This window comes from Nannobrachium achirus (assembly GCF_963921795.1).
Source record: "Nannobrachium achirus genome assembly, chromosome: 3".
Lineage (NCBI taxonomy): Eukaryota > Metazoa > Chordata > Actinopteri > Myctophiformes > Myctophidae > Nannobrachium > Nannobrachium achirus.
The window spans coordinates 35,558,127-35,580,707 of record NC_137812.1 but is presented as its reverse complement, the minus strand read 5'-3'; the positions used below and the strand labels follow the sequence as shown (position 1 = coordinate 35,580,707).

At 41.7% G+C, this 22,581-nt stretch overlaps 1 protein-coding gene across 1 annotated transcript in view; it reads right to left on the bottom strand.

The window, feature by feature from the left end:
• The window catches only part of LOC308281685 (G protein-coupled receptor kinase 4-like), an 86,187-nt gene that overhangs the window by 42,218 nt on the left and 21,388 nt on the right, over window positions 1-22,581 (bottom strand). Inside the window, 1 exon segment of the mRNA XM_080721931.1 lies at window positions 8,703-8,798. Within this exon segment, the coding sequence (XP_080578057.1) occupies window positions 8,703-8,798 (96 nt within the window).

Below are 22,581 nucleotides of genomic sequence, written 5' to 3'. Positions count from 1 at the left end.
ATATTTGTAGGCGCCCGTGTCGCTTGCCTCAACATAACAACAGCATTTACTCGGCGAAGGAGTCCGTTTCTCCGGAATGCCTGAACGCACAGGAACCAGGGACCCCTCTAAAGATAGATCTCGGCGAGGTGGAGGCAGACGCGGGGGTGGTCCGCGGCGAAAAACGGCCGAAAGACGCGGACGCGACCGCGGTTTGCTATAGAGCTACTGACCTCTAGGTGAGCAACTTACACAGTATAGCTTTAAGCTTATGTTATGATCTGACAATTAGTGGTGTGTCCGCCAGCAGATTTGTAACAACTGTTCTGAAACTTAATGTGATTTAAAGTTCAGCTGTTTTTGTGTTGTTAAAACGGTCAACAAGAAGTCTTGTTTTTGAAGTCTAGCAGGTGAGCAGAGACCTGGAAACAACCGGTAGTTACTTTGGCATGGCTCTGAGTGAGAGTGTGTGAACGCGTGCATGCGCTTGTGTCCGACTCCACCCCAGCTCTAAATCGCTTGAATACGATTGTGGAGGCCTGCATTCCTCCAATGAAAAATTAATTCTTTGCGTAAGAGAACTCTCATAGTCATGAAGAAAAACTACTCTGAAACAAGAGAAAAAAACAAGCATGTGAGAGAGAGAGAGAGAGAGAGAGAGAGAGATGGGTTTGCTCCAGGACGAGAGGAAAAAAAACGTAAAGAAAGTAGAAAGCGGGAAGAGCAAGGTACGGGTGAAAGAGATGTAAAGCAAAAGCTTGAGATTGTATTTGTAATGAGAGATGGTAGGAATCTAAAGTTTGTACTACAAACTGTTCTGATATGAGAACTTAATTAATACAGAAAAGTAGGCCAAAACTTAGCAGGTTTGAGTAAATTACCCACTAAATGTGCTTATCTGTGAGCATAATAAACTGAGAGAGAGAGAGAGAGAGAGAGAGAGAGAGAGAGAGAGAGAGAGAGAGAGAAAGTATTGTGTGCGTGTGCGTGTGCGTGTGCGTGCGCGTGCACGTTCGCGTTTCATTGAGACAGACATGAAGATTGGCCAAAAACCTTTCCTGCTACGCAACACAAGAGCTATGAGACTTAATCCAAATATACACTGACTGTAAAATCCTTGGTATAAACGTGTTCAATTAACACCGAGGATTGTTCTGCTTTCAGTAGCACAGTGAATGAGCCAACATCAGCCCAGAGAACAAAAGCAACAGTGCCCATGTATGTACTAGATGGTTATCATTTACTGCAGGAGAAGGGAGGAGAGAGAGAGAGAGACACACAGAGAGAGAGGGTGATTAGTCTAAGCTAGCAGACAGAGTGGCTACAGGCTCCATAATGTAATCTGGGGTTCCTAGAAGTACTGGACTTGTCAAGGCTAAGGTCAAATGCCTGACATTATCAAGACACAACAAAGCCACTCTCTACTACTGTATGGCTTTAGTCAGCCTACGTCATGTGCTGTGTATCTGTGTTCAAGTACAAGAATGGGGATTATTTTGTTCCAACACAATACGCAATCTGTGAAATATTGATGTATATTTCCCTCAACAGCTGTTGACTCTCTCATTTACACCCACCCACACGCACATAAAAAACACATCAAATCTATTCCAACAGGTATACATAGAAAGAGCACATCCGATTCTTAATTTCTCTACCACTACATTAGCTAGACTAAAATGCCCCGTTGCTACCCCAATCCTGCAATGTGAATATTAGATGATTAGACAGAGTATTTTGTATTGAAAGGTGCAGCAAGTGATTTTCTTTAGTTAAAATAAGTGTTAAACTAGAACTGCACTCTGTCGAGGAGCCAATTTGCTCCTTGTGCACAAGTAGGCCATGTATGTCCTACAATCAGACAGGCCCATATTCCAGGGTACCCAGCCTCACAACTCACATAACATCAGTCAAAAAGATTACAAAAAGCAAAGAATTCTCCAACAGAGAATAATAGTGTTGCCTATAGCAACCACACTAATAACTGCACATACTGTACTGATAGTAATCATCTGATAGTAATCATTGCCAAATAGTGTTTGTTCAGTAACAGGGATCTCCCCGTCTCTCCAGCGGTTTAGTGAAGAGAAAAAATACATTTTTGGGTTGGGATATGATCCAATCAGGAGAGCGAAAGTATACAGTGATTCAGTCTCGTAGATCAGGGGTTTTCAAAGTGGGTGACGGGGCACCCTGGGGTGCCGTGACGGCAGTCCAGGGGTGCCACGAGATAATTTGATAATATTTTGAATTTATTTGGACACTTGAAAAAAATAGTATCATTTTAAACTTGAAGTACAAAGTTATTTTCAGTCAGTTCTAACCAAAATGGCTATTATCTCAACGTTTTCCTCGCAACATAATCACTAAAATATCGTCACTGTCGGGCAGAAACCTCTGTCACACAAAACTAGTGAAAACAGCCGATCTACAAGCACTGTGCTTGTAGATCTGCTGTTTTCACTAGTTTAGCACATTTTATGGATAAACAAATGAATTGGAAGTGATGACGCAAATTAATGAGCAGATGAAATTGGAACACGCTGATAAAGCTGATAAATGGGTACTCTCCCTCTGTCGATAATAGAAAGAGCTCTCATTAGGAATCCTTTTGAACAGGGCATCATATCTGGATTTTACACTCTCCTGGTGGACTTCGCGCCCGAAACATCTGAATCTAGATTTAATGCCTGGAACTCTGATTTACAAGGGGAACTAACAATGGATGAGTTTAACACAGCCTGTGAGGAGGCTCAGGCACATACTAGTAATACTCGTTTAAAATTGCTGCAATATAATTTGCTGATGAGGGTGTACATCATGCCAGAAAAAATAAACAAATTTAATCCTAATATCCCAGACACTTGTATCAGATGTAACGATGATAAAGGCACTCTGTTCCATTGTTTGTGGACATGTCCCAAAATAAAGGAGTTTTGGGAGGTTAGAAAGGAGTTACAACGGATACTACTTATTAATATTGAGCTAGACCCAAAACTCTTCCTATTAGGCCTTTACCCGATTGGCCATAAGATAAAAAATTGCGAGATAACATTTCTGGACCTTGGGTTCCTACAAGCCAAAAGGGTTATCGCCCTTTCATGGAAAAAGTCAGGGAAACCTAGCATCGCTCAGTGGTTTAGGGAACTATCTTTGTGCCTTCCTTTAGAAAGAATCACATACACTCTCAAAAACAAACCAGAGTTATTTGAGAAAATATGGGGGAATTTTATTCATTATGTCAAGGGCAAGGATCTTTCTCATTTGATGGAGGAACCGGGAGTAGGGTCGACGGTTTCCCTCTGCAGCCACTTACCCGGCCTTGTGGCATGGGAACCTGGGTGTTGTTGGTATGTCAAAAGGAAATATGTAAATTGTTATTATTGTTATTTTTGTAATTGTGTTGTTGTTTTGTGGTTTTGTTACGGGATTGATTTTGTTTTATGTTTGTAAAAAAAAATATGTTTGAATGTTCTCTGTAAAAAGGAAAAAAAAAGAAAAACTCAATAATTATATTGTTAAAAAAAAAAAAGAAATGGGTACTCTCTCCTGATTGGATGAAACTGGTAACCCACCTGGAAATGTATCTTCTGTTCATGAAAGAGCTGGAGAGACGGGGAGACCTCTGTTAATGACCAAACAATCGATCACAATTAAAGTGAAATAAAAAATATGTTTTTCACACTTTTAGAGCTTATCGTGGTAATCATATGGGCATTCCTAACACTAGATGTCAAAAATAATAAACAATTTTTGTGGATTTTTATATCAAAAGTCCATAAAAGGCTAAATCTTAATTATTTTCTGTGAACAAAAACATGCTGCGTGATGACAGACAGGGTATCTTGAATATAAATGAACCTTTGATTACATTGATTCCCTGGTATTCCTTCAAACACAGCTGTTTTTAATTATGGAGCTACTCCGTTTTGAATGTCATTCAGGATGACGTCCAGACTGTGTATTTGTCATTGTAAACTTAATCAGCACACTAAAATATGTATTAGAATAATAAGCAACTTGGTAACAAACATTCTGCACAACTGGCCCAGACGACGTCTCCCTCTGCCTGCCATCTGCTAATGAAGCTATATACAAACGAAAACATACATGACCACGATCCCATCCCCTGAAGGGCTGGTCCCTCCTGATTGGTTCAGAAAATCAGAGGCTTTTGTTTCAGACTGATACTTCAAAATAAAATGCCCAAAAAAGCCATTTCAGCTCGACTTTATGAACCATTTTTAAAAACAAATGTGTAGTGAAATAGCAGATCTACAAGCTCACTTTATTATAGTGAGCTTGATTATAAAAAAAATCCATTTGAATTGTTTTGTTTCAATTCAGAGATAGACAAGGGAAAAAAACACTACTCTAATATTCAATTAACCTTCATGAGCAAGTATATTTTCGGTTAATTGCCCGGCCCTACTTTCGCATGAAGGTGCACGGTAAACTCCATGTCTATAAAGCCAGTACTTAACGAAATATCTTATTTGGGAGTAAAGTGTTGGCCAAGCCATCATTACAGCCCTGAAAATTCGACAGTATTTATTGCGACCGTAGGTCACAGTTTAGTATGTGAACCGCCACAGCTTGACCGTATCTCCGTCTGTCTGTCTATAATGCCTGACACTGTGGCACCGGTGACATCAGTGATGTCAGATACTCAGAGCAGGGATCTCCATATATGGGCATAAAAGGCTGACACATCACTGTGACATCACAGGTGATGTCACAGTGATGTCAGATACTCAGAGCAGGGATCTCCATATATGAGCATAAAAGGGATCTCCATATATGGGCATCAGAGATTCCGTTAGCCGGTATTTACCGGCCATTGACCGGTTAAATGTTTAATTGGCCGGTAATTATAAAGTCCACCGGCCACCGTGGCCGGCTGGGAAAATGCCTCTTAGGCTATTTTATCATTTAATCTTATTATTCACATAATTATTTGGCTAAAGTAAAGCTACAACCATTAAAACCTTTCATAATTTTTAAATTGTATCATGTTCTGTGACATGACAGCGGAGCTTGCCGCTGCTGCTGCTTCATGCTGCGCTGTGCGCATTAGATCAGTCTATATTCGTTGTACGATTGTTATGCGCATTGAAAATATCAGAGCTTCAAGCTCACACCCCGTTGTAACGCAACGCGCTGTGAGCTTGTATGTCTGCTATTTTATATACGCACACGGCCATACGGAGAAGCACACATCAAGTTTCACAGCTGACAATTCCAGCAGCTTGTAACAATCAGCGCTATACAGCGTGGGTTTAGTGTTATGATCCGAACAGAACTGGGGTTCTTCCGAGGTAATCTGGCCAAGCTGGACCCAGTAGACGATAATAAAAAAGGGACCCGAACTCTGTGGAATCACATGGATAATTGGATATTATACAAGCACGCACATGACTTTCTGATCGCATGGATGTGATGCCATTGTGGTGGTCAAAGCAACAGAGGCAAGTCAACCTTCCTTGCGCCATCATAACATATAACATTAACAAAACAAAACAAAGTTTGTATGTTTGCATATTAAGGTTTAAGGAGACGTGATGCCAAAATCATTTACTATCAACGTATTAATTTGTAGGCCACTGTGTGGCAGGGCGCGCAAACGGTTCGCTTGAGTTGCGCCCATTCACTTCTTTTTTTGGCAAGCGATACCTCTACATAAGTAGATAGTTAGGCTATTATTTCATTAACTCAGGAACAGATTGCAATTGTATATGTGATGAAGAGGAAAGCTAACATAACATGGTGTAATTATCAGTTGGGTTACCATGCACATTGCACATACAGTATCTCATCTGCAAACACGTATGTGACGTTCATTATAATATAGCCGATAAATTAATTGATTGGCCGGTAAAATATAATCCTGCCGGCCAAGGTGGCCGGCCTCAAAAATGCCTAGCGGAAACCCTGATGGGCATAAAAGGGATTGTATGTATGATGTCAGAAGACAGAATCCATATATGGCCAAGACAGATGGAGCGACCTCGCCCTTTAGAGAGAGAATCACTATACTTTACACTTCAGCCAGGTGACATTTAGAAGCGTTTGTTAACCCAGTCTACTTTAAACGGATAATTACTCTAACATTTAGCTCCGCCAGTACTATAAAATGTGTATGTTCTTGTTCTATAAGAAATGGATAGTGAGAGAGAGCTACAGTGTATAGCAAGGACCACAAGCCTACACTGCTACGTCAGTTAGTTTAACTCAGAGTAAAACATTCTACCCCTAACGGGTATGTGTTTACACTCTAGTTAAACTAACACTCAGGATTTCACTGTGTTCAGCGATTACGAGGCACCGCTGGAGTGAGTCCATACCGATATCTACACCTCCATCATCCTGTCCGTGTCCTCATTCCTCCCATTCTCTCCCTCCCTCCCTCTCTCTCTCCGGCTCCCTCTTTCCATAACTCTGCTGCCCTGCTGCTCTTTACAGTGTGGAGCTCTGAAGTGGTGGAAAGAGGGAGGGAGGAACAGAGATAGAAAGACGGATGGACAGAGATACAAACAGAAAGAGGAGGGAGGCCGAGAGAGAGAGAGAGAGAGTATGTGGGGGAGGCTTCCACCGCAATCTACTGGCAGAGACAGGCATGACGCACAATCACACACAGGCACTTATGCAGCGCGCGCACACACACACACACACACACACACACACACACACACACACACACACACACACACACACACACACACACACACACACACACACACACACACACACACACACACACACACACACACACACACACACACACACACACACACACACACACACACACACACACACACACACACACACACACACGAGCACTGATGCAGGGCGTCCAAGCCGTCCACAGGGCTTCCCGACCGTGGCATTCAGAGAACCAAGGGGAAGGGGAGGGAGGGGTGATAAGGGCCCAGTGCAGCACAACACTTGTCTGGGCCACACAGAGAGCAGCGTGCCCTGCTTTCAGACCCAGCCTGGATTTAATGATGGAATGCATGAACGAAGGGATGACCCAAGCCGATATAGAAGATAGGAATCGGACCTGAACGAGGTGTACTTTGATGATTCGGTACAGTATTTTGACCTCTGATACAACCGACTTCTATCCATTCATCTACCATTCTACCCACAGTAATCCCCCGGCCTTAACCCTAACCCTCCACCCTGTTTAGCCAAGTTGTAAATGATCGTTGTTCCTTCGTCATATTTAAAAAGGAACGCAATTAAAAGGTTGGGACATTTATTTTTTATTCATTTCTTCTGGCTCGCAACTTACTAAGCTTATTACTCAACCCATATACATGAGACACACATACAGGTATTTGGGGCCGTGGCCAAGTCCGCCTCGTCTTGGGAGGAGCGAACAAACACAGATACCAGCATGAGTTTGTGAGACAAATCGAATAAATCTACCGGTATATATTGTTATGTCCTAACGCAAATTTATGGCCTAAGAATCATGGTGGGACCTGCAACATGAAAGATGTGGGACTACTTTGGGCTGGAAACTGAGAGGAGGCCTACGGCCCATGTTACACAACCATATATGCATCGCTGAAACAATCCCCACCTTGTTTTACACACATCTTATCGCATGAAAGCTCTATGGCGAGATTCATGAACTACAACATTGTCCGATTGATAATGTCCGATTGCGGATGTGACAACAAATTGTTTCACAAACAGACATTTTGAGTTTGGATGTTTCTCCTAATGTCACAGCTCGACTGTTATTTTACGGGTTTAACAACAGTGCTTGGTATTGCGTACTGGCAGGTCAGTATTCAATGACACCAATGGGTATCCACGATAACAAAACATGGATTGACTACTAGGGCATTCACCGAATATTAGAATATTCGAATATCAAAGTCACTATTCGACGTTGCTCACCGAAGTCGAAATTATTTTTTTAAATTCTTTTCTCTTTAAAAAAATCAATAGTTTATAAAGCTTGGCTGGAAGTCATAAGAATGAGTTGTCAACACCCCTGGTGGATGAATTTGTTAATGCTCTATACCAGGGGTTCTCAAACCTATTTAGACCGTGACCCCCAAAATAAACATATTTGAACTGGGGACCCCCACCCTGACAAGCAATTGGAATTGTAGGTATTACATTTAATGTGACTCGGTTCCGCAGATAAATATTGTGAAAATAGCCGATCTACATGCTCACAACGCCTCGTGTTGCGAGGCGTTGTGAGCATGTAGATCGGCTATTTTCACAATGTTCGCCTCTTGCTTACTTAATATTTTACAGTTTGGCCAGTCCTGTCGAATATTCGAATACTTTGAGGTTGAATAATTCGAATACTAAAAATCACTATTCGTGAATGCCCTATGTATGTGCAAGACAGTGTGTTGAAGTGCTGATGGCATTCTTTGTGTCTGTGCACATTAAAAGCCTCAGTGTTCATTTATCCAATTTGTAACTCTCGAGCGTGTACACCCTTGTGGGTCCATTTGGTTACATGTGTACACTATCAGAGTTAATTTAATAGCCTTGTGAATGCTAGGGTGTGCAAACAGACACCCTGAGTCAGACAAGGACACACACATGCACACACACACTTTCCTGTCCCCTCCCTGTAGCTGAGGGTGGAGACGGGTAGAAACAGGAAGGAAGTCCAATCTGAACTTCCTCCATGAGTCAGTCCCGGCCCAGCGACACAGCCATCATCTATCTTTCTCCTCTTCTCTTACCAACAACGCGGCGGAGCTCCTCACACTGGCTGATGTGGGGAAGTTTTAACATCTCCTTCCATTTCTTACTGCGACCGTTTCTCTTCCCTCCTCCACCTGACGGCAAGAGAGAGAGAGAGAGAGAGAGAGAGAGAGAGAGAGAGAGAGAGAGAGAGAGAGAGAGGGAGGTAGAGAAAGAAACAGGCAGATGATTAATCAAGTCATTGTTTTAACATACACTTAAGCGTCTTGGACCATTTAAACCGATGCCCTTTTCAACACAAGAACAAGACTTGGAGCTCTGTGTGTGTGTGTGTGTGTGTGTGTGTGTGTGTGTGTGTGTGTGTGTGTGTGTGTGTGTGTGTGTGTGTGTGTGTCTTGCATTGTCCAGATGCAGTAACAGCTGGTTCACCTCACCAGTTGCCTCTTATGCTTCATGGACCATGTGATGAGATGTGTTGATGGCTTCAAAGATCAAGTGGCACACGTTCACGCAACCAAACAAAGAATCTGAATACAAAGTGTGGTGCCAGGTAGGGGTAACTAATAGTTTTCATTGATTATATAAAAAAAGGAAATATATTATTAAAAAAAAAAAAACAAGGTTTGCGATTAATTGAAAAGGTAATCAATATAACAGCCGTTAAAGTAATCAGTATTTTCAGCCCAAGCTCTACGCAGCCCCTACTTAAGCCTGTGGTAGAGCTTATGACCTTGATGTGATGGTGGTGAGGACAACAACCTTTCACCTATAGACCACTGATCAGCTGCTACACTGTCAAATCCTTCATTTGCATAGGGGTTGGTGGACCCATACACAGGACTTCCACCACTAGGGGGCCCTCAAGGAGGGTATTCATCAATTCATTTAAGTTCATTAATAATTAAATGAATGAATGTGTTTAATATATAAGGATAGCTGCCCAAAATACATACTGGTACATACATGGTCACACACACACACACACACACACACACACACACACACACACACACACACACACACACACACACACACACACACACACACACACACACACACACACACACACACACACACACACACACACACACACACACACACACACACACACACACACACACACACTATATATGTTAGTCAGTTTGGGTAACTCAGTCAGATTGGGGTAAGAGCGCTCCTTTTGTAGTTCACCACCCAACCCTACCACCACCTGGATCAATTCACTTTGATAGTCTCTTATCAGCGCACCTGTGTAATTCTGCGTATTCACAATGAGATGGCGACAACAGCCATTCACTTGTGTAGTCGCTGACGTCACTCGTTTGCGACCACTCTTTCTTTGTTTATCTACTAGCCTAGCTCAGCTGTGTTTAGCCATTAGCTTACTATGCCTAACTCTAACCCTAACCCTAACCTTAACCTCAGTAAAACTAGGCCTAACCCTAACCCTAACCTCCGTGGGGTGGGGTGACCGTGAGGCGCCATCATTCCTGCCGACGCTACATTGTCGTTGTTGTGGATCAAATCGACCGCTTGTTCCGCCCCGCGCCGCACGACGAGCGCTCGTGTTCTCAATTTCACTGAAACTCAAAAGAAATGTGACATATATACTGTACAGCAGTGAACTTGTGGTTCAGGAAGGCTCCAGAGTAGAGGGTAGCACATGATGTCTAATTAAACAGACCCATAGATAATCACACCCGGCCAGAAGCGGGACCGAGGAAAACCGGACACGGCCCGGAACGGACCGAGGATAATTCAAATGCATTAGCCCTGGTCCGACCGGGTCTCTAGACCTGTACTGGACCAGATTCTCATTTATGCTCATTTCACCATGGCATTTAGACCAACCTCCCAAAACAGAGAACATTTTTGCAGACTTTCTTATATCGTCCGTCCCCACAGATAATGACATTATGACAAACATGCTCCAACACAGATGACGTTCCAACTTGCAACTTCCCGCTCACCTGGCTAAAACCTCCATGGTTTTCAGCGGTGCAGTACACCTGAGATTAACTGCACTTCAAACGTTAAACGTGGTTCATTCAAAATGCAAAAAGAAAACAGACAATATGGATTTTGGAGCGGAATTACAATGCATATGTCTCATTTTAAAACCGAAGGTTAAAGAGCTTAATATAATAATTAAAAAGCTGCTCGTCGGGTCCTCACAGGTCTATACGGGTCCATCCTTTTCAGATGGACCGGCCGAGACCCAATTGAAACTGATCCAACCCGTGCCCGAGGGACAAATCAATATTTTGGACCAGACCCGGCTTCCCGTCAATGGGCCAGCCCAGCGGGCCATTTATAACAATGGTTTTCAACCCTTTTCATATCAAGGTCCATTATTCATTCTGCATATAAGCCACGGACCACCATTTTGTATACGATTTAACCTCTCGGACCCAAGACTTTTTGTTTTGGCCAGTTGCTATGCTGTATTGATTTGGCACCATAGGAGAAATGACAGGCAAACGTTGATCAAAGTAACATTTCTTCTACATTGTCTAATTGTGTAGACTTCTTGTAAATGAAGTAATGCAGGTAACTCTTGAGAGAGTAAAATGAATCCATAAGATTCTTTAAAAATGATATTGTAATTATATTGTAAGCAAAGCATGTTTGCGACGTGAAGATGTTCACGTACCTTGTCCATTCAAATTGTTTACTCAGAACTAATCAATTCTTCTGTCGGCACCAACTAATGTTAGCTAGGCTGCCATGACGTCTGTGTTGCTTAAATATAGAAAAGGTTATTTGCAGTGATCCCCGTGGGGAATGAGGCTACTTCTCTGCATGTGACCCATCCTATTAGGAGCCATGCGCATGCCCAGGGTGCGCACAGGGAGCAATTAGGGATTCAGTGTGTTACTCAGGGACACCTTCACACGAAGCCAGGAGAATCCAGGGATTGAACCAAGAAACGTCCAATTCCCAAACGTTCAATCTCCTGAGCCACTTTTCAATTCATTTAAATCAATCAAGCAAACATCTATAGTGGTCACACGACCAAGCTCTGTGGAATTTGCTTTCGCTACAGAAGCATGGATGAATTGGGCGATTAATCAGGGCTGGGCAATTAACCAGAAAGGTATCAAAACCGATATTTAGAACCTTATAGGTCCAACTTAATGCTGCTCATGTTGATTCATAGTATAACCAACACAAAATAATTCTAACAGATTATTTAAAATCGACTAAATGAATTAATCTGATTAACCATTATACTTTGTAATACTATGCTGGCGTACAAAAATAGGGACAATAGCTGATCTACAAGCTCACAACGCGTCGCAATGCTAAATGTTGTGAACTTGTAGGTCGTCTACTTTTGCTTTTTTATCATCATTCATTAATCGTAATCGAGGCAAAAGTTTTAAATTATTGTGATATTGATTCTCATCAATGTCAGCAACATAGGCAGATATCTGAACATCACAATAGAAGACAGACAATATTCACAGATGCTAAAATTTACAACAAGATTAACAGTTTTCAGTGCAGGAGCCAGGAACATCTGTCAGTGTTAAAAAGCAGTGTTCAAAGTCCTTATTGGTTTGTGAAAAAAGAAATTGTAAGTAAGGTGAGAGAGGATGGAGATGATATTTTACTCTTTTGTTTGTGCGTTGGCAATACAGGGATTCAACTGATGGGAGGTGGGTGGCTGGGTGCCATTAATGTTGGATAAACAGTCCGAACTGCTGTACAAAAGATGTATGTCACGTACATGCTCTCAATGATGCCTGTGTGTAGAACTGAAGAGAAGCCTACTGTCTTTTCTTAGTCTGTTGATAATCAAGGAGATGCTCCAGTTAATAATAAAATTGAGTACGAAAGAAAGTGGAAGTCGGGTGGAAGAAAGAATTAGTGTGGCTGGAATGCAGCAAGCGATGTGATGTACAGTCAAGCATGTCAGTTTCCATGACAGAAACACCACAAATTCTTTATTTACATAAAGCAACTCTATTAGAAAGTGACACAGCCGGAGCTGTAACTATTACCATTTCCTTTATTTTGGTAGTGAAACCACAATCCCGACATCCGTATTCTGGGAAAAACTTTTGCAAAAATAGCAGATGAACAAGCTTAGAACACACTGTAAGCTTGTCAATCTTCTACTTTCCGCAAAGATATTTAATGTAGAGCAGAGACAGAAAAGTAATTGAAAATAGTCAAATAGAGCCCCAAGGGACTCCGCACAATAATGTCTGGGGTTTAAGTGGTTAATTCCACACAATGTGATACTGTTCATAAAGCCTGTTTCTAGAAGTTTGACCAAAACATTTTATAGATTTTGTCCATAAGATTCATTGGCTTGGTGGTTAGAGTGGCCAGAGCATATTCAACCCTGCTTGTTGGCACTTTATACATTGAGGTCAGGTGACATTTGTTATTTTAAGCTGTGTCTGCAAAGAATTCCCATATATGAGACAAGACAGTAAAGAATTATAGTTAGTGACTAGCCGACACTGAACTCATGAGACGAGAGGAAACATGTGCATGTTTGGGGCGTAACCCACTGTAGTCCAGCCTATAGGAACAGGGGGAAATCCTCTGTTATGAAGCTCTGAAGCTGGCCTGGCAATGACATGTGACAACAGTGACAAAAAACAACATACACCTGCAGAGAGAGCAATACATCCATAACTTACAGCAGTGTTTCTCAAACTTTCAAATGTCAAGGTCTCAACCTTAACTCTGACACCATTTGTACACTGTCAGAGTTACAGACTTGAATGGGTCAATTTAGAGTACCCCCATAAAGGAACCAACAGAGTCCCTGGAATCCACTTTGAGAAACACTGTCTTACAGTCACACGCACACACATACAATTATTTCAAACTTTTGCTTCAATAACCATGAAGAAAATAATCAGACTAATCAATTTACAATTTTCAACGAATCGATTACAAAACATTCGGTTGGTTCTAAATATTGGTTTTCTGTTGATTGCCCAGTCCTACCTGGTTACACAAAGCCTGGTAAAGTTAATCCGTGTCTGTTTTTACACTCATAATTGTGATTACATTATTTGTCCTATAACTCGATTATTTTTTTGACAGTCTGGATCAGTGGCTTGTACAAATCAACTTTTGTAACACTAGTGCACAGGTACAATAATAATCATAATCCTTGTCACACAGTTTTTTAATCAAAGGTACAAGTGCAGAGGTTTAAACAAGTAGCAGCTTGTGTTACTAAGACAACTGAAAGGAATAAAATAATAAGCCTGGCCTCCGAGAGGTGGCACCATGGAAACTGAAAGGCATGTCGATGGACCAGTTCTAGAGCTGTCAGGATTAGAGACACACACACACACACACACACACACACACACACACACACACACACACACACACATATAAACACAACTCTGTACTAGGGCATTCAGTGATGTTAATAGGTTTTTAATGTAATGAGTCCTGGGACCCAAGAGGGGTCTTTCGGATGAGTCCCAGGGATATTTTATGGGTCCCACAAAAATTCAACGCGTCATGTCATTTTTGACAAAGTGCAGCATTTAACTTGAATTGGTTATTATATGGTTATGTTCATGTTACGTAGAAATGTGTATGAAAGAAATTAACCACAATTCCAAATCTTACAATTTGGAATTGTAAGATTATTTTATCGAAAAATAAAAACATATATTTTCTTTATTTTTCAAAAGTTTTTCCCCCAAAAAAGGTTTTAATCGTTCAAAACGTTATAAGCGTTAATGTTTTCCATATGTGAGAGGACCGTGTGTGTGTGTGTGTGTGTGTGTGTGTGTGTGTGTGTGTGTGTGTGTGTGTGTGTGTGTGTGTGTGTGTGTGTGTGTGTGTGTGTGTCGGAGACGAGTGCATGCCTGTGTTGTGCATTAACATGCATGCGGCGCTAGTCAGGTCCGCGGACTACTGATTGAGAAACACTGCTGGAACGGGCTGATGCGAGCGTCATAGCAGTGCGCGAATGCGCGTTGACTTGCCTGACTGTATCAACTCTATGGACTGGATGCTTTTGTTTACCTCCTGCCTCTGCATGCATGCTTGACACGAAAAGCTCGCTTGTTAATGGCAGCGTCGCCGTCGTGTGCGATGATCGCAAAATACACGTTAATGCGACACCACCGTGGACGCGGTCGGGGAGAGAGCGAGGCAGACACTGCTCCACATTTAATACACTAACACTAGCCTTAGCTACACTAGCCTGGGGTGCGCTAGCCTGAGCGCCCCCACTACGTTCCATGGACTCTGTAAAACTCCGCTTCTAGTCTCTAAAGAACAGACTCCATGCTAACGCAAGGAAGAGCAATTATTTATTATAAATATTATCAGGGCTTTGATGCAAGTTCTGATGGGTGCAGCTGCATAAAGTGTTGCTTGCTTGTTGTGTCGCTGCAGTGTAGAGACGTCATATTTCAGCGCTGTGCCTTGCACACGTTCTGTGGGGGAACCCTTTTCGGTGTATCACCAAACATGCTGTGCCACTATGGTCAGAGAGCGGCCCGGTGCTACGCTAAAACTCAGGCACCCATTGAATTCTGTGACCATCTACGGTCGCCCAAAATGGCATCGGTGGACGATAGAACGCACTGTCGTTAGTTCTATCGTCTGTTTTAAGACCTTCTACGCGGATTTCATTTGTGTTAACATAGCATTAAGTAGCATGCCTTCACCCATGAACAATGGTGGCGTCTGGACTTTTTAAAATATATTTTTTTCGCGACGTGGTAAATTATTTTAACGTGGATGCGTCCATGGGACCCAAGGACACTGACGTGAATGCGTCTTTAGGCAACGTGAATGCGTCAGAGACGCGTGACGCGCACGTATTGACGTCACTGGGCATTCACGAATAGTGATTTTCAGTATTCAAATTATTCAACCTCAAAGTATTCGAATAGTCGAATATTCGACAGGACTGGCCAAACTGTAAAATATTAAGTAAGCAAGAGGCGAACATTGTGAAAATTTTCACAATGTTTATCTGCGGAACCGAGTCACATTAATTGTAATACCTACAATTCCAAGTGCTTGTCAGGGTGCGAGTCCCCAGTTCATATATGTTTATTTTGGGGGTAACGGCCTAAAAAGGTTTGAGAACCCCTGGTATAGAGCATTAACAAATTCATCCACCAGGGGAATTGACAACTCATTCTTATGACTTCCTATCTAGCCAAGCTTTATAAACTATGTATAAAAAAAATAAAAAAAACGTGACTTTGATATTCGAATATTCTAATATTTGGTGAATGCCCTCCCTACTCTGTACTAAATAACATATAGGCTCATTTTCCTACTTATATTGATCTATTTATCTACTGTCGTCCGCTTTCCCCAGCAGACCCCAGCAGCACTCATAGCATAGAGTGGAACCCATAAGCATATTGCTACTTGGGCAATTTGTTGCGATCAAAGGTGTTTTTTCTCCTCCATGAATGCGTTGTTAGTTTTCATTACCAACGCATCCATGCTTTTGTTGTCCCACACAAGCCACCGTACTCTGCTAAACAGATGTTATGCTGTTATGCATTTTGCCAAGTCCCGGAAAAGACGTGGTGTGATTGGCCAGTACAGTCACTTTGATTGGCAGCTGTGCCGAATGCTCACCCCAAAACATGATTTACGACATGTGGCTGCTCGTGTGAGACAACGAAGGCCTGGATGTGTGTACAAGTACAATGACAACTACTTTGGACCACAACAAATTGCTTAAGTACCAATATGCTTATGGACTCTATGCTATGAGGGTTGCTGGGGTATGCAGGGGAAACTAAACGAATGCTAAAAAGAAAATCTGATAAATAGACCCCATGGACAGTCATTCGGGATCAATATAAGTAGGAATGAGTCTATAGGTTATTGAGTACTTTGTTGTCTGTTAGGAGATAAAGAGGGGTGAATGTGTATTTATTTCTTATAGTTCAATATTTAGGAGTTCACATGGGTCACCCACCTTACGGATAAAAATATATACAGGCACTTCAGTGATTATCCTGAGTCCCTGACTCATATTTTTAATAAAGGACTCATTAAACTTAGAATCCCTGCATCCCCAGGATGCATACAACTCTATCCTTCCTGCTATCAGAGCTGCATGTGGTGGAGTGTCTTGTAAATCCATGCTTCTGTCCTTTATCTTAACTACATACAAGTAGCTATTTGCCACTACTTGTTTAAATTAAAGTCCTTTTTGATGTTTTCCCCGTTGATACATAACGCGTGTGTCGTGGCGGGACCCATAAAATAATTCTGGGACCCATTTGAATGACCTGACCACCTGTGGTCATTACATTGAAAACCTAGCAACATCACTGCACTTTGAATAAAATAATCCACAATGAGGCAGATTCTTGCAATACACATTTTTGGACACTGCTCCTACAGATTTTGCCCTAAAATCACGCAAACCGGTACAGAGTATCTCTACAGCCATGTCATCAAAATGGATCTGTCCCTTCTAGCGCCACCATCTGGCCGATTTTTTTAAAACACATTTTTGGACACCGTTCCTACAGATTTTGCCCTAAAATCACGCAAAGCGGTACACAGTCTACAGTAGAGATGGACATCGGTATCGGCCGGTATCGAAAATCGGCCGGTATTATATAAAATCGGCCTCAATCGGTGACCGGCCGGTCCTAACGTAATTTCCGGTTTTCCGCCGATCAAAAATGACACGCATTCGCAGTACGCAACATGTGGCTCAACGCGCGCTGACCAAAACAAAGCAGCAGCGAAGCTAACGCTAACAGACTCATGAAGAAAACATGTCGCAGATTTGGACTTATTTCACTGTGTGCCAGGATGATCCAAAACTCGCTCTTTGCATTGATATTACCCGTTCGCTCAAATAAATAACTCCATCTCATTACAGTACATCTGAACAAAAGCAACGATGCGAGCTGAACGGGGCTATAGTGTTCCGTCTATCTCTCTCGCTCTCTCTCCCCGTCCCTCCCTCCCTCCACACACACTCTGACTCTCACACCCACAACGAACAGCAGCGAGTGGTGGCTGGCTGCGTGAGTTTAGTTGAAAACAGCTGATCTACAAGGCATACAAACTCACATCATGCTAAAGAATTGCCAGATTAATGCACACGCTTTATGTGCTGAAGCACAGGGCACCATGCTATTCCCACAAAAGTGCTGAAATCTATAGCAAAGGCTGCCGAAGAAGCGCTAAAAATGTCCGAGAAGCGTCTATTTTATTTCCCGTGCGAATCGTCTATTTTACGTGCTATCAACAGTGATTTTCCGATGTTTCCTCCCTGTTGGTAGCCAGCCACACATATCCCAAATATTGCGCTACATAAATGCATGTAATCATGAGCAGCATGAGTGTCCACTGTAGCCTGCTTGTTTAGCGTCCTGTGCTAATATAAACACTTCTCTGAGTCTCATCACCCAATGTTGCCAGGTTTTGTTTTTGAGAGAGAAACAAGCAACCAGGGGGGTTGCTTGTTGATACTAATGACAGTATAAAAACAGAAAGGATTGCCAAGCCAATTTCACCAGCATATTAATAACAATGATAATAATAATAGTTAAATAGCACCAGCTTTCATTTTTCAAGTACAAACATTGCACTAGATTGAGTTCAAGTTTTATTTTCTTAAGTTAACTCAGTGCTGCTTAAAAAATTGTTGATTGTGACATTGAAAGTCAACTATTCCAGTGTTTAACTGGGGTACTACGAGTACCCCTGGTGATACCCAGAGGTACTGCATGGGATACTGAAGAAATTACATGGTAGAATACCAGCCAACTGAGATGTGTTTTTGAATTTTGTTGATCAGTTGATGATTGATTGGTTGTTGATTACTAGTTATTGACATGAAAACTGACTGAATCTTATTGTCAGTGTTGAAAATAAATCTGCTCAGGATGCACTGTTTGAAACTCACTCCATTTCTTATTTGTGATGTTATATTGTTGAACAGGGGTGTTATGCATATAGCCTACCATAGTTGTGGTTTTAATTGCAGTTATATAAGCAAAAATGTTGTCTGGGAAAGGGAGTACTTGGATAAAAAAATCATGGAAAGGGTACTCAAGCCAAAAAATATATGGTGTATTGTATAATTATTGTTCTTTCTTAGATAGAAAATCGGTATCGGAAAAATCGGTATCGGCAGATCAGAATTTAATAAAACCGGAAATCGGAATCGGCCAAGAATTTTGCAATCGGTCCATCTCTAGTCTACAGTCATGTCATCAACATGGATCTGTCCCATTTCTCATATTCCCTCCTGATTGGCTACCATTGCCTTCCAAAGTTTGTGTATGCGACCTGGCGGTCGCTTATCTCCCGATTTAGGGAGTCTTACTGGTCCACTAAATGGGCAGACATGAGCAGAGAATAACATTTTGGATTACTTACATCCAATGGTCTTGTTTTACTATTGTCTATGTGTTTTAGTTTTGTTTGTGGTTGGTTTGTCTGGTGTTGTGGTCGGTTATTATATTTTCAGTTTTTTGTATTTATTGAATAAAATGTGAGGGACCAGGGTAAATGTTAAAACTACATTCTCACATGACTGTGAGTTGAACTCCCCATTAAAAGTCATTCCGTTGGCGGAAAACGTCAGACACACTTGGGTCCAACTACACAGAATGACAGATGATTTTGGCCAAATTTAACGAACACAAAACTAACAAAATGTCAAGATCCCTTTCAGGGAGACTGATAATATTATAAGCAGGAAATGAAAGTGTCCAGCCATGTACTGCCAATAAACCTTGGATGTGAAGAGGCGTGTATAGTGTCCTAAGACAAGAGGGTGAGAAAACACCACATAAAGTCAGGCCAGATGGAGAATAATAGCAACCTCCCTTTAGATGACAGATGGGGCAACGTGAAAGAAATTATGGCAAGCTATAGAAGGCAAGTGTGTGTTCTGCTGCTGCGTGTGTGTGTGTGTGTGTGTGTGTGTGTGTGTGTGTGTGTGTGTGTGTGTGTGTGTGTGTGTGTGTGTGTGTGTGTGCCAGTCAGATCTGGCTGGGCCACCCCACCCTGTTTAATGTCACTCTGACGTCAAAGCCATGTGCACAGGGCCGTAATGCGGACGGGACGGCGTGAGTATTTATTTAACTTTGGTTCCCCCCTCTGAGAAAGTGGGGCCCTCCATAAACACTGATTTCAGAACAGTTCCACTCATCAGCCGCTGTACTAAAAAGGAACGTGTACATTATTACAATGACTGATTCCAGAACAGAATCTGGTTATACTGCATCCCGGCAAACTGGTCTTGAAGCAGCTGCAGTCTTCCAGGGGCACTGTTAGGAAAAACACAGCTGCTGGAGTCACCGATCTCAAATCAGCATGCGATTTGTCCATAACCATGGCAAAGCAAGCAGTGGCAACGGAACTGCTTTCAGTGCGACATGAAATGATAATAATAATAAATAAATCGATGGCATTTTTATAGCGCTTCTCTAAGCAAGTTGCTTTAGATAACATTAAACAACATTGTAGCATTTCAAAGCGCTTTACAATGGTTCATTCATTCATAGGGAAAGTATGCATTCTGCAACATCTATCTATGGAATTATTTCAGGCGAGGCTATATATCAAATATACTTTTTATGGCGAGGCTCCTATCATGTGAGCAGTCTAGAAGTGTCTCTGTGTGAGAGTCCGGGGCGAATACTGCAAACAACTTCAGACAGAGAAAGAAATTGTTGTGCACACTGCCAGTAGGTTGTTTGGTTATTAATAGGTTCCTTTAGGCTCCCAGTAGGCCATATATTACTTTTTATAAATTATACTTTATACTGGAGGTTTATGGCTATTTACGGCTTAAACTTTGCCCAGATATGGAAATGACTGATCATAATCTACAATTCTGACATCATAGATTATTAATTTTCACTCTCACAAAAGTTCCTCTTTAAGGTTGCACACATCATCAACCCATGTGCTACCACTGTAGCACACACAGAGCTTTTGCAATCTAACTATTAATTTAGTGAATGTCTGTCCGTCCGGTATCCGCCGTCTGACCGTCTGTCTGGGTTCTGACATCACTGATACTAAACATTGTTACCGCCATGGTAGTCTGTCTTTAGAGGAGGACGATTTGGCATTGGGGGGCGGATTCAAATCTCCCGCCTGGATCCAGCGCCGAATCCTATTGGTTCACCGATCCCCGCCCTCCTCCCCACCCCCCTCCGCTCACCGCCTCACCCCTCCTCCCCACAGCACTCCGTCAGCGTTTAGGCTCCGGTGGGAAGCAATTGAACCTAGTTCCTCATTCTAATGTTTACACAACTTGGGACCTTAGTTTAGTTCAAACCACAAAGCTGGGTTTGAAAAAGCGCTTTCTCACAAGTGGATCACTACCAACTAAGCGTCTTTCAACTGTAAGTATTTCGTTATTTTCTGTGTTTAGTGTGCACATTGCATAACAGTACTAGTGTTGCAGTTGAATAAAGTTAGCCTAGCACAGCTAAACTATCCACCCACGATGTTAACAAAATACAGAAATATATACTCACGCAGTTAACTGCAGTGTGTGATTTAGTATGACTATGCCAGGTTAGCACTGTAGTGCTCTAGTTAAAAATATTAATCTGACGATATTTCACAGCTGTAGTTACATAACTTTGGCTCAACAATGCTGCAGCCTGCAGTACAGTACATACACTACAGCTGTGTACGATATTGCTGCACGACATTTTGTATTTTAGTGCAGTTAAACATCTTGCTGCTGAAACTGCCTAACGAGCATCAGACGAGCTACTGTTGTGTTTACACACGCAGAGTTTAATCTGGGAACGGCAACATATAAATGTATCTTTTGTTCTTTTGAATTGGCTACAGAGCTCTGTATGTATCAGTCTTTACTTTGTCAGTCTTTGCTGTATGTATATCAAATGTATACAATATTTGAAAATAGCGTTGCTCAAGTAAAGTACAGTACTTGCTTGGCTTTACACCTCTGAATATATCCCCCTTCCCCCACATAACATGCTTACCCTTACATTCTTTCCTTTTGTCTTTAAGTGGTCTTTATTTGTGTCAACCCCCACTCCCACTCCAACCCCCACTCCAATTTACAAATATGTTAATCCCAATGTTATCATGCTTTTTCTATCATGTGTTCATCAATGTATTCATTTGAACATTATTTTTCATTTTCTTCTCAAGGAGACAACACATTGGAGGAGTCCCTACTCAGCTCTGCTGCAAACCCAGTCCAGACCTACAATGGGAGTGGAGAGTCACAGCTGGAACGCCAAACAAACATCTTCTCAATCAAAATAATAACAAAATATGCCTTCAACTTGTCACTGTAACAACTACACATACTGAAATATGGTTCAATTAAACAACCGACAAGCTGCTAAAATAAAACTACAAAGGATGTATACATTGAACTGATTGAATATTTTATTACATTCTACAGTCTTCTTTACATTTTACTATTGAGCCAAATAAACGTTTAAATAATATGGAAATGGAAATCCTAATATGTCTTTATTAAATTGAGGGTACCAGTTTAAGAAGACATTTAATCATTTCAATATAATTATATTGTTTTGACATTGGAACATATCTGTAAAATCGGTTGGCTACTTCTTTTGACTCATCTGTTGATGACATGACACTCTTTATAATCCATGGTATTGGTGTATTTGCATGAAAATCAAGGTGCTTGCAGGCTTGATTGGCCCATATAGCCTATTGTCATACTGTAGGCTATACAGACTATGTACACAATGAATTATTTAAACAATGTGTCTCATGTTGCTCACAGGTTTGGGTGAAAGGAGGATTTAGCATTGTGAATTGATTGAATAATTGATTAGACATGAATGCAAAACAGCAAGAGTAAAAGGATAGTTCTATGATTAAAAGGCGTAGGCTATACATTCTAAACGACTATTGAGAATAACAGGGTGAATGCATTGAAACGTTGTA